This window comes from Zootoca vivipara, chromosome 11 (genome assembly GCF_965207765.1).
Source record: "Zootoca vivipara chromosome 11, rZooViv2.hap1.1, whole genome shotgun sequence".
Classification (NCBI taxonomy): Eukaryota; Metazoa; Chordata; class Lepidosauria; order Squamata; family Lacertidae; genus Zootoca; species Zootoca vivipara.
The window spans coordinates 17,307,234-17,319,548 of record NC_142594.1 but is presented as its reverse complement, the minus strand read 5'-3'; the positions used below and the strand labels follow the sequence as shown (position 1 = coordinate 17,319,548).

Sequence of the window (12,315 nt, the reverse complement as noted above, 5' to 3'; positions counted from 1 at the left end):
CACATATATGGCTACTATACCATTTTGGCTACAAAAGCGGAGGCTGCTGAGCAGATTATTTGGCTGAGGTATGTTTCAGGGAAAGGTTTTTTTGGGGGGGGGGGAGTGTTGTTGTTTTGTATCTTTATTTTAGATCTTATTTATTTTATTTTAGATCTTATTTATTTTAGATCTTATTATGATTTATGTGGGAATTATTTAATCTGGTTGTGTACTTTTTTATTTTTGTAAGCATTCTATGATTATAATTAAGGTATTTTCTTCATATTGTAAGGCACCTTTGAGCAATGTGTTAACTACGGAAAGGGGACATACAAATGAAATGATGTATGTATGAATGATATATGTGCAAAGAATAGCATATCTGAAGGTTTAAAACTGTGACAGGACCAGAAACTCTGGCATAGTTAACATCTCAGTTTAAACTAGAGTACTGCTTAACTATAGTTTAAAGGTGAATCATGCAGCGCACCAGCACACAGGGAATCATGATCGCTTCACTCCTCCCCTATTCCTGCTGCTCCATTAGTAAGATCTAAGCCATGGTTTAGAGGGGCGTGAGGGGCACTGTAGTCTAAACCACAGAACCTAGGGCTTGCCAATCGGAAGGTTGGCAGTTCGAATCCCCGCAACAGGGTGAGCTCCCATTGTTCGGTCCCAGCTCTTGCCCACCTAGCACTTCGAAAGCAAGTGCAAGTAGATAAATACGGGAAGGTAAACGGTGTTTCTGTGCGCTGCTCTGGTTCGCCGGAAGCGGCTCAGTCATGCTGGCCACATGACCCAGAAGCTGTCTGCGGACAAACAGGGCTGTCTCAAGCCGGTCGGGCGCCGTGGCGCCGTGGCACGGAGATCGCTCCAGCGCCCCCTCCCTGGTGGGTGGGCGCAGTGTGCAGCACGGGTTCCGCACGGCTTTGCCGCGCAGCGCCCTCCTGCCGGCCCGGTGCCCTGGCGCCACCGAGACTACCCCTAGAGCCAGGCCTGCAGACAAACGCCAGCTCCCTCGGCCTATAGAGCGAGATGAGCGCTGTAACCCCAGAGTCATCCGCGACTGAACCTAATGGTCAGGATTACCTTTGCCTTTACCTTTTTAAGCCATGGTTTGCCTTAGTGTACTGGTAGTCTGAACTCAGAAGTGTGGTTTGTCTCTCTCCCGAAGCACAAGCTGTAACCAAGCTTATAGCTCATGGATTACAGGGAGGGTGGGGGAGAGAGAAACCACAAGTCCAGCTTCAGACAGAACTCCAATACAAACCATGGCTAGGCTCCCATAATGCTGCAGCACCACAGAAGGAGTGAAGCGGCAGTGATTTTCTCCCTGCACACCAGCATGGTGCATTTTAAGACATAGTTAAGCTTAACCAGAATTCCAAGTGGTATGTGAATACAGCCAGTCTTATTGTTGTTCCAAGGTTGCAAAACACTTTGTAATGACAAACTCCTATTATGTTTTAGACAGATATGCAACGTATTATTTCAGCAGTCTTGTGAGATTCCTGATCAGACAAAGCTCTTATGCCATTAAAGCATTGTGCCTTTTTCAACTATTTATTGAAGGTGTGGTCAAAGATATATTTTAAACTGCATTGAAGTCTCTACTATGAGGTTTAATTTTTTAAAATGAACTACAGCTGCTGCCTCACTTTTCCTACTTCTCATTGTCCGAGAACCCCAAAATAGCACTTAAAAAAACAACAACCCAAACAAATGGTTATGTTGGGTTTTAATTCACAAAGCCTAAGGTTGTAATCCTATGACTTGGGACTTACTCCTAAGTCAGCATACATAGATCCAAGATGTAAATGTGTTAAATTGGCTTGAGAACAGGAGAGGCTTCTTCTCATAAGGTGACAGAATAGATGGTTTGTTCCCAAATTATTAGACACTTATCGTTACCTTTCAAGAAACCACCTTTTACTAGTTCCTAGTAAAATGAGATTTATTTAAGGTCATAAGTACATAGGGTATAAAATATTCTGATGTTCATTATTCAAACACTTTACAACTCCATCAGAAGAGAAGCTGTCTTGTAATATCTTAAAGCGGTGTTCCTTAACATACACATTATTTTGCAAAACTATGGAACAGATGGTCCAGATCATGTTCTCAGCTCTAACAGTTACACATTCTCTGTATTATCTCCTTGATCAACAACTAATCACAGATGGACGCATTTAAATATTTGCAGCCCTATACATCTCTTTGGGCACAGATGTCACCTGTTATATATGCTTGCAAGAAGAAAGTATTGGTCCATCTTCAGCTGCCAGTAGCTCTGGGAATTAAGGCTGCATTTGTTCCACCAGTTCATAACCAGGGGTGTCTTACCCAATAGGCAACTAACGCCCCGGCAATGGGGGTGCACTGCCCCGGCAACATTTTGGGAAAGGGTGCCATTGTGGCTGCCCCCCCCCAGCATGCCCTGCGCCCTCCTGAGACACGTGCCACGCCCCCATGCAGCCAACCAGTCGAACCCGGCGCGCAAACACAAGGGAGGCGCAGAAAAGCGTGCAATTCTTGTGCTTGCACGTCGGGCTCAGCTGGCTGGCTGCAGAGAACTAGTTACTAGTAATTTCAGAAACAGACTGGAAAGAGAAGTTGCTGAATTGCAACTCATTACCAAGCTTAAAACCATGGAGAGACCTGGTCTGAATAAAGACATTGGATTCTTATCTCATTATACATGATAAAGCTTTCTTTAGCCATCTCACCCCTTGCTTTTTCCTGCAAAACCAATTGCAGTCGTTAACAGTCGTCAACAGGTTTACCACTCCTATCAGCCAATCAGCCATTCCCAGCACCCTTCTGAGTATTACCCCTCCCCACCCTCTGACTATACATAAGGGTCTGGTGACTTGTGTTTCAGTGTATTTGAAGAAGTGTGCATGCACACGAAAGCTCATACCAATGACAAACTTAGTTGGTCTCTAAGGTGCTACTTACTGGAAGGAATTTATTTTATTTTTTTATTTTGGCTGCAGAGAGCGAGAGAGAGCAGCGCCTCCGTCGCCGGCTGCCTTGGTAGCCTCCCTCCCTCCTTCCCCTCCCCTAGTCGGGCACTGTGGCCGGGCAGTCAGGCTGAGCCTTTGGCCAGCAACCATCTCCCCACTTCGCCTTTGCACGGCCACCGCTGCAACAAGGAAGCGACAGGAGAGGCGGGGAGGAGCTTGGAGGGTTCAGCGCGAGAGTTGCGGGGAGGCCAGGAGAGGAACGGCTCCACAAGTATTCCTCCCCCCACACCCCTTCTTGCCATTCAGACATGCATGTTGCACGCTATGCACCGCCGTGGGTGCAAAACCAGCAGGAAGATCACGCAGTGGGATCCAATCTGCTTTACACTGATTGCCTACTACGCCTTGCCAGCAGCCACTTCCTCCAGCCTTCAGATCTCCGGCAGGGCCTCTTGGATGGTATCCATTGGTGCATATACATAGAGCACATTCACACACAGGTGGAATGAGAATCATGGGAACTGTAGTTTGATCAGGATGCTGGTGGTGGTAGCTCTGTGCGGGGTAAACTACAGTTCCCGGGACTCTTGGTGGCAGCGGTAGAGATGTGCATGGTGCTTTGGATGGGGCTTCAACCCCAAATGTTATTTCCCAGTGTATCTTCATCTTTCCGCAGGGCCTGCAAGACAGAGCTGTTCCGCCTGGCCTTTGGGCTGGACTTAGTCTGACCCCTGTGTTTTCCTCCCTTGGCTTGGATTTATGGACTACTTAAAATGAGGCTGCATTTTAAATTTTAATATTGTATTTTAATCTGTATTTTAATTAATTGTTTTTTATGTTTTATCGTAATTTTATTGGTGTTAGCCACCCTGAGCCCGGTTTTGACTGGGGAGGGCGGGGTATAAATAAAAATTTATTATTATTATTATTATTAATGTTATGCTATACTGTGTTTGCTGGACACCCTACTTTCCTCTTTCTGCATTTCTCTCTCCTTCTCCTTCCGCTTTTCCATTTCTTTTTGCTTTTTCTGTCTTTAAAATAAACACACAGACCCAAAATAAAACACTTGGATGGCGTGGCTGCATCTGCTACCCCACCCTGTAAATGCACTCAAGCTTTGTGTGAGAGAGGTGTGGGACTTTTTATTCAAATAAGACTTTCTTGCTCCCTTTCCCAGAGTACCATGTTTTTAAATACAAAAAGAAAACACCGATTTTGCCCTGGTGTGACACCCAACCCCTTTTTGGCAGACGAGTTGTATGTGTGCGTTCTGTTTTGCCATCCTCTGATCCATTTGGAGCTGTCCACTGTTTGTAAGGCCATTCTATCCAAATGCAATTTCGGAAGCCCACTGGGTGACCTTGGGCCACTCTCTGTCTGCAAGCCTAACCTACCTTACAGTGTTGTGAGGATAAATGGGGAAGGGGTAAACTATGCATGGCACCCTGAGCTCCTTAGAGCAATGGTAAATGTACTAAGAGACAGGGGCAAGGTGGGCTGGCCCTGGTGTCATCCCCCAGGGTTGGTGTCAAAATCCCCACCGGGCGGTTCTGTGCTGTGGCGCTCGCCCGCCTGGCAGCTTGCACATCCCCATCAGCCGGCATGTGCACTCCTGTTCCACAGAAATCCTGTTCCGCACAGCAAGTCTCCCTAAAGGTAGCTCAGCAGCTTGGTGAGACCCTGCTTGGGGGATCCTAAGGTCCACTATCTGACTGCTGACTCAGGACTCTAAACTGTGTTTTTATAATCAACTTTTATTTTGTTCTGTGTACTGTATATTGTAATGTTCTCTTGTTGCTATGGCCAATTGCTGAGGTGAATAAAGTTGCTTCTTGGGGAAACAACTTTGGGGGACCCTTCGCAAAACATTGAAATCTGTGGGGCTGCCAAAAAATGTCTGCATCGGGTAGGATGAATTAGAAGAACTGCTGAGTCTTGAATGAGTCTTGCTTTGGAATTGAGGACTGCATTAGATTTTCTTCTGCCTTTTCATTTTATTCTAAGGGCTTGTTAGAGATAATGTGTAAGCATGGTGTCAGCTCCCTAAAAAAAAGGTCAACAACTTTAGGAAATGTGTGTGTGTGTGCCAGAGGTGTGTGTGTGTGTGCCAGAGGGATCTTTGCACCATGGCACCAAATATGCTTAAGACGGCCCTGTTCATAAATTAAATGCAGTTTTGGACTTGGTCTGCATGTCAGCTGTATTGTTTGTATGTATCACTTGAGCATAGTAATAGATACAAGCTTTTCGAATGTCAGTGTGATTTCAAGCAAGCAAATGTATGGCCAGCAAAAGATGGATAGATGGATAGTGCACATGGTTTAGTGCTATGTGCATCACCTGGAAAAAGCCTGAAGCCACATGCACACCCCATGAGATTTTTACAGTGTTTACTTTAAGTTTCCATGCAACCTGGCTTTTAGGCATCTGAACTAAGTATCATGGTTTAAAATAAATACTGATAGGTTTCTAAACAAAACAATTTCAAACCAGTCATGAAGCTGGCTTGGTAAACCAAAATTTGTTTTAAATCATTGCCTATTTGGCTGCTACATTAACAAGCCAGGATTTGTGGAAAGTAAAACTTGTACAGAATTCCATCAGGCCATGTGGGAGGGGAGCGGAGAGGAGCATACAAGCCAAGGCTCAGACATAGCACTAAACCAAGTTTTAGTGCTACATACTGTACATACATACAAGCCAATTATTTTATGCTTTTAACCTCTGAGCAAAAATGGAAGAAGTCTTAATATTTTGTTTACATTTCCCCCCCTTTCCCTTCTATAAGAGGCCGAATGGATCAAATCTACTGTGACTATATGCGTATTTGCTCTGGTTCCTTATTCTAGGAACATGCTATTCTAAGATGTATTACTGGCATGATGTGCAGAAACATTCAAGGTGAGAGTGCAGAAAATGATCTTGCACAGGAAACACAATAAAAGCTTTAGTTGTGTACCAATCTCCTTGCTTAAGGGGTTTTTGTTATGACAAAAAGGTTGTGCTAGAAAAGCTAATGTTTGTAAAGTTAAAGTTTATATTCCTTTTACAGATAAACTCTCCTCAACTTCTTTAATACGCTGTAAATGGTAACCCCCTTGGCAAAGATACAAAATAGATTAGAGCAGATACCTCCCCTTGGAGATATAGATCATTACATCCAGTACTCACAATGGGGGAAATCACTGTGAATCATTTCCAGTTTTAACTTTAATATTTATTGAAAAGAAACAGTTTACTCAACTTCCACAATTTATTCAGAAAAGTTTTGAGGGCATAACTTTTTTTTTAAAAAAAGTAATTAAGTTATTATATTAATATCAAAACATATATATACACAATTTGGGGAGAGGGGAGTTCCATTTAAGGATCCTAACTCTACTGCTTTACTGGTGTTATCCATAAGAAATTCCAAAAGGCATATCTGCCAAGGATGCATGTACTAGTTTAACTCACAATAAATAGTAATAATTTGTCAAAGACACCTTTGAACATTAATTCTTCCTTTAGCAGAGAGCTCACTATGTCTAGTGTTTGAGGCTTTGCCAATTTTTATCTGCACAGAATCACAATTTTAATACAAATATTGTAAAGCAATGAAAGATCACTTTGAAAGCCGAAAGAACAAGGACTATGGAAGTAGCAGACAATTACAACTATACACACAATGCACACAAATAGCAACACTTTTTAGGAAAATAATCCCAGCCCTCAACTACTAAATTCAAAGTGCAAGTTCGAAGATAGTTGGGAATTTAGCTGGAACATTAATGGCATTGTGTCCAAACTAAATGTTTTGCTCAATTTGCATTTCTGGACATATTTTTTAAAAAGCTAGTGGAGTTAATACATCATCCCAAATAGTGACCCTTATTACAGCTCCACTTTCAAAGTTAATTTATTAAAGAAGAAAGACTAGAAAGCACTTAAGAATGACATTCCCTCAAAACTTTCAACTGGCTGGATACATGCACCTGCAAGGGCATCTGATAGATCTATGAGATCAACTAACTGTTTCAAATGGCTAGTAGGCATATTTATCATCAAGTCAATCCGCTCATCAGAAAGTGGGTACCACTGCTATATGAAGCAGCGAGGTGAAGACCATCCCTGCTCACAAATCCACTCATACAGTCCAGTCTATTGCTCTACAAAGCAAACTGGGACATTTACATTAATATCTGTTCTGCTCTTTGCACATGTCAACTGTTCCTGCAGCTAGTCAAGTACAACAGAAGAACAATGAATAGTTTGCCCTCCTGGTTATAGAAACATAGCCTACTTGTCAGCAAGGATTGCAATATTCCACGGGTTGCCTGGTGCCTTATTTTTAAAGCGTGGCTGCCACTATGTACCTAAAAATAGGCATTCTGGGACACACATAGAATTTGCCACTTTTCAATTTACTGTATAAAGAATAGCAACATTGTCTTTCCTTTACAGGACACCTGTAATGGAAAGACAATGGAATGGCAATATTTTTTGTTTTCAGAGCAAGAGTCCTAATGAAGTTAGGGTAGTAACATTGTATTACTACATGAAGCTCTAGAGTAGCAGCAAGCCCGTCTTGAAGAAAACTGCTCCTTTACACCATTGTGCTGTGTTGCCTTTTCTTGCCAGTTACATTAAGGAAGTGACCCTGGTTTGAACTCTCTGCTGAACAAGAGAAATAGAAGAAAATGAATGATTGGGGAACTGTATCCATTCAGCTATCTCCTCCCTCCTGGGGTCTTTCCAAATGGGATTTCTTTCAACTGGGCCAGAAACAGCATATCACAACCTCTAATCTTAAAACCCATCATATGGCTTCGTGATCACTTAACTCTCCCTTTCCCACTAAATTTCTCCCACCAGAATACTCACTGTATTTTTATATCAAGACCCAAAAGCTTATCCTCTCATAATTTACCTATTTTGTGTAGGGATGGAGCTAAAGGTACTTGCACATATGGACCCCAAAGTGCCTGTTTTCAGAAAACTGATAAAGCCCAATTCCTTGCTACTAGTTCAGGTGTGAATTCTGCAGTGGCCCAGCTGAGAGATGGTTCACTTTCAGCCTCCTAGTTCAATGCTTTGGCTAGACTCGAAACAAATCTAAGAGGCCTTAAAACCTGTTTCAACCTTTCCACTCTGCAGGAATTGCGGGGTGGGGAGACCCCTCTCTTATCAACTGATCAACAGAAACAAAATAGCCATGTGATCTTATACAGTGTGCTTGTACTCAAGAAGCACACTGAGGAAGAGACAGTAAAACAAGTGGGTGCCACGTACCCCCCTTTAACTCTGCAAACCTCTGGCAGGCCACCACCACCCCCCCAAAAAAAGTCAGCAAGTGAAGGTCCCATGCCACCAAAGCCAGGGCTCCCATTTCCTCGCCATAATCGGCAAACACCCAACCCTGGAAGCAGCCTAGTCCTCCCCCTTCTCTCTTTCTCCCTGCATCCCCATTCTCCATCCCTGCAAGCATCTTCGCCGCTCCTCCATTATTTCCCCCGAGGCCTTCCGCCTCCCATTTCAAGCTAAGCCTGTTAAAAGAAAGCAAAACCACCGAGAAGGGAAGAGAAATCGAAAGAAAATGCCAAGGCAACTTACCACCCAGGTTAAACCCCCGCTGCCGCCGCCGCCGCCTCCTCCTCCTCCTCCACCGCCGCCGCCGCCTCCACCTCCTCCACCACCTCCTCCGGATTTTGCCATTTTTTGTCCCTCACCTCAGTATAAATAATTATAAATATATATATATATATAGAAAAGCCTTTTTTTTCAAAAGAAAAGTGGGGGGAGGGGAGAGGGAAGCCACCCGCGGCCGGCACACGGCTGCAGGCGCGCGCACGCACACACACGCTTCTCTCATGCACCGCAATTTGGGGGGGGGGGTGGCGGCGTGTATGTGAGGGGGGGGGATGGGGGGCCTTCCTTCCCACACAGAGAAAGATCCTTTTCCCACCCAGCGCGCGCGCGCGCGCCCTCACACACGCACGCGCAGTCCGACGGGGCCCCAAGGTTGCCCTCACGCTAATGCGCGCGCGCGCGCATCCACACAAGGAAGAACTCCCCCCTTTCCCCCCCCTCTCTCTCTCACACACACTCTCGCTTTGTGGGCCGCGCGCACACTCACACCGCAGGCTCTCCTCCCTTGTCCCTCCTCCCTTCAAAGGTTCAGCGCGCACGCGCGAGCCCACGGCCACGCGCGTAGTACCACCCCCTCGCCGCCTTTTCCTGTCTCTATAGCTCGAGCTGAGGGCCACGGACGTTTTATTTCACGTTTGAGCTTTTCACCTCAGTCTAAAATAAATAAATAACGGCCGGCCGTCTGAAGGAGTCGGTGGGTAGGTGTGCGTGTGTGTAGAAAAGTGACAAAACACACACACACACACACACACACACACACACACACACACACGGCCCGTGAGGGACCAGAATATGTCTTTTTAAAAAGAGCTCCTTTTCCGGCGCTGTTCTCGGCGGAAATGTTGGGTGGCGGCAGCCCTAGACGAGACGCGGCTTGCGGACCTTGCCCACGGGCAGCTGAGGAACCCGCTCCCCCTGGAGGTGCCTCCGAATTGGGAATTAAGGACCCGCGGAGGAAGGCGCGGGGTGGAATTAAAAGGCCGCCCGGCCTAACCGCCAGCGGCTCCCTGCAAGCGCCGAGGCCCCAAAGCCTCAGACAATAACTGCGCTGCCCCTCCTCCCCACCCACCGCCGTCCAACATAAACCACCGCAGCCACCGAGCTCTCGCGGTTCCGCCCTCCCCTTCCCTTCCCTGTCAGCCAATTAGGAGCGGAAAGTGCCGTGCAGGCCAATCGCTTAAAAAGAAAAAGGCCCACCACAACCCGTCAAACGGGCGTGCCTACGTCACCGCGCGCGGCAAGAAGACGCCTGAATTCGCTTGTACTTCCCCAATTGTGGAGAGGTGAGCCGCGAGGCCGTGGCGCTGAAGTAACGGGAGAGCCACTGGTGCCTGGTAGCTTAGCTACGTACTCCCTTCAGCTCCGGGGTCCAGGTCCAGGTCAGGGACAAAGCCTAAGCGCCCGCCTAGACCCACTGAACAAAGTTAAGCGATTTAAGTACTACTGGACCCAATGGGACCCGGGTAAACACGCATAGGGAAACACGTGTACTGTATAGCGATTCATGTTCCTACAGTGGTTTGTGCACTTGGGAACAGCTCTTCAAAACATCCCTGTGAGGAAGGACTGTTCCCAAACACGATAAATCATAGAATCGTAGAGTTTGAAAGGGACCACGAGGGTCATCTAGTCCACGCACACAATGCAGGAATCTCAGCTAAAGCATCTATGACAGATGACCTCTGCTTAAAAACCTCCAAGGAAGGAGAGTCCGCCACCTCTTGTGGGAGTCTCTTCCACTGCTGAACAGCTTTTACTGTCAGAAAGTTTTTCTGACTGTTTAGTCATAATCTCCTTTCTTATACTTGAAGCCATCGGTTCGAGTCCTATCCTCCAGAGCAAGAGAAAACAAGCATGCTACCTCTTCCATGTGGCAGCCCTAAAGATATTTGAAGATGGCTCAGTCTCCTCTTTTCCAGGCTAAACATACCCAGCTCCTTCAAGTGCTTCTTGTAAGGCTTAGTTTCCAGACCCTTGATCATCTTGGTTACTCTGCACATGTTGCAGCTTGTCAATATCCTTCTTAGATTGTGGTGCCCAAAATTGGACACAGTATTCCAGGAGTAGTCTGACCAAGGCAGAATAAAGTGGTCCTATTACTTCCCTTGGACACTATACTTCTCTTGATGCAGCCCAGAATAGAATTAGCTTTGGTGCTGCATCACACTGTTTGACCCATGCTAAGCTTTTGGTCCAACAAGACCCCTAGATCCTTTTCACATATACTGGTAGTAACCCAGGTGTCCCCCATCCTATATTTGTGCAGCTGGTTCTTCCTGTGTAAGTGCAGAACCTTACATTTGTCCACATTGAAATTCATTTTGTTTGCTTGCCCCCAGTTCTCCAATCTGATAAGGGCATTCTGTCTTCCACAGCATTAGCTACCCCTCCCAGTTTGGTACTGTCAGCAAATTTGATTAGCATCCCATCAATTCCTTCATCCAAGTCATTCATAAAGATGTTGAATAACAACGGGCCCAGGACAGAACCCTGCGGCACCCCACCTCTCGCTTCCCCCCCAGGATGACGAGGAACCATTAATGAGTACTCTTTGGGTTCAGTCAGTCAACCAGCTATGAATCCACCTAACAGTTACCTTGTTCAACCCACATTTTATCAGCTTCTTCACAGGAATAAATGGGGGACTTTGTCAAAAACCATCCTGAAATCAAGATACAATATTTCCCTGATCCACCAAGTTTGTAATTCCATTAAAAAAAAAAGAAATCAGATTAGTCTGACATGACTTGGTTTTGATAAACCCATGGTGGATCTTAGTAATCACAGCATCCTTTTCTAAATGCTCGCAGGCCAACTGTTGAATTGTCTGTTCTAGGATCAAAGGTATCAATGTCAAGCTCACCGTTTGATAGTTACCTGGGTCTTCCTTCCCCGCCTTTTTGAAGATGGGGACAACATTTGTCTGCCTCCAGTCTGTAGGGACCTCACTTGTTCTCTCTCCAAGAATTCTCAAAAGCTCTGAAATTACACCCAGAAGCTCCTTTAGTAAACTTGGATGCAGCTCATCGGGCCCTGGAAATTTAAAGTAGCTAGGTGTTCCCATACTACCTCTTTTCCTATCTTGGGCTGCAGCTCCCTACTTACATCATTTATCTATGACCCTGAGATTAAGAGTCTCATGCTCTACTAACTGAGCTATCCCATACGAATCTGAGATAAATATTTCATCAAACACCTTAAATTTATCCCTTTCTTCCCCCCTGCCCTTTCAGTGGTACTTTCCTGATTTTGCATCATTTTTCTCAAGGGCAGTCTGCTATATCTTAAACTAAGTCAGGATGTTACAAGAACATGGATAACTGTGGCATAACTATGTTTTGTCTAGGATGAGCTGCATCTGTTACAGAAAGGCCTTTTGTGCACAAATGCATCCCAAGCAAACCAAAGACCTTCCCAGAATCAGCTAACAGCAGCTCCATGTTATGTGGTTTAAGCTCCAGTTATTTCTCATCTAGCCATAACTGATTCCAAGTAGAGATGTAAAATTTCCAGAAAAGCTCGGGGGGGAAAAACCCGGTTTCCCCCTGATTTTTTTCAGGGGGAAACGGAAATTTTCGGAAAAATGGAAAAAAATGCTACATTAGCACTTCTTTTTTCTTTTCCAGATTGAAAGTCATTCTGTTACTTTAGAAACTGTAAGCAACAGCAATGGCTAGCACACAGTCTGTGTGTAAATAGTGAGTTTTATTCCAAATAGACAAAACAAAGGCAAGTA

At 45.3% G+C, this 12,315-nt stretch overlaps 1 protein-coding gene across 4 annotated transcripts in view; it reads right to left on the bottom strand.

The window, feature by feature from the left end:
• TOP2B (DNA topoisomerase II beta) overlaps nt 1-8,902 on the bottom strand; it is a 45,880-nt gene extending 36,978 nt beyond the window's left edge. For all 4 annotated transcript variants that reach the window (XM_060280662.2, XM_088653755.1, XM_060280663.2 and 1 more), the window contains exon 1: nt 8,544-8,902. In XM_060280662.2, the coding sequence (XP_060136645.2) occupies nt 8,544-8,645 (102 nt within the window). In that variant the 5' untranslated portion in view covers nt 8,646-8,902. The remainder of the gene's footprint in view (nt 1-8,543) is intronic.
• Nucleotides 8,903-12,315: the final 3,413 nt, after the last annotated feature.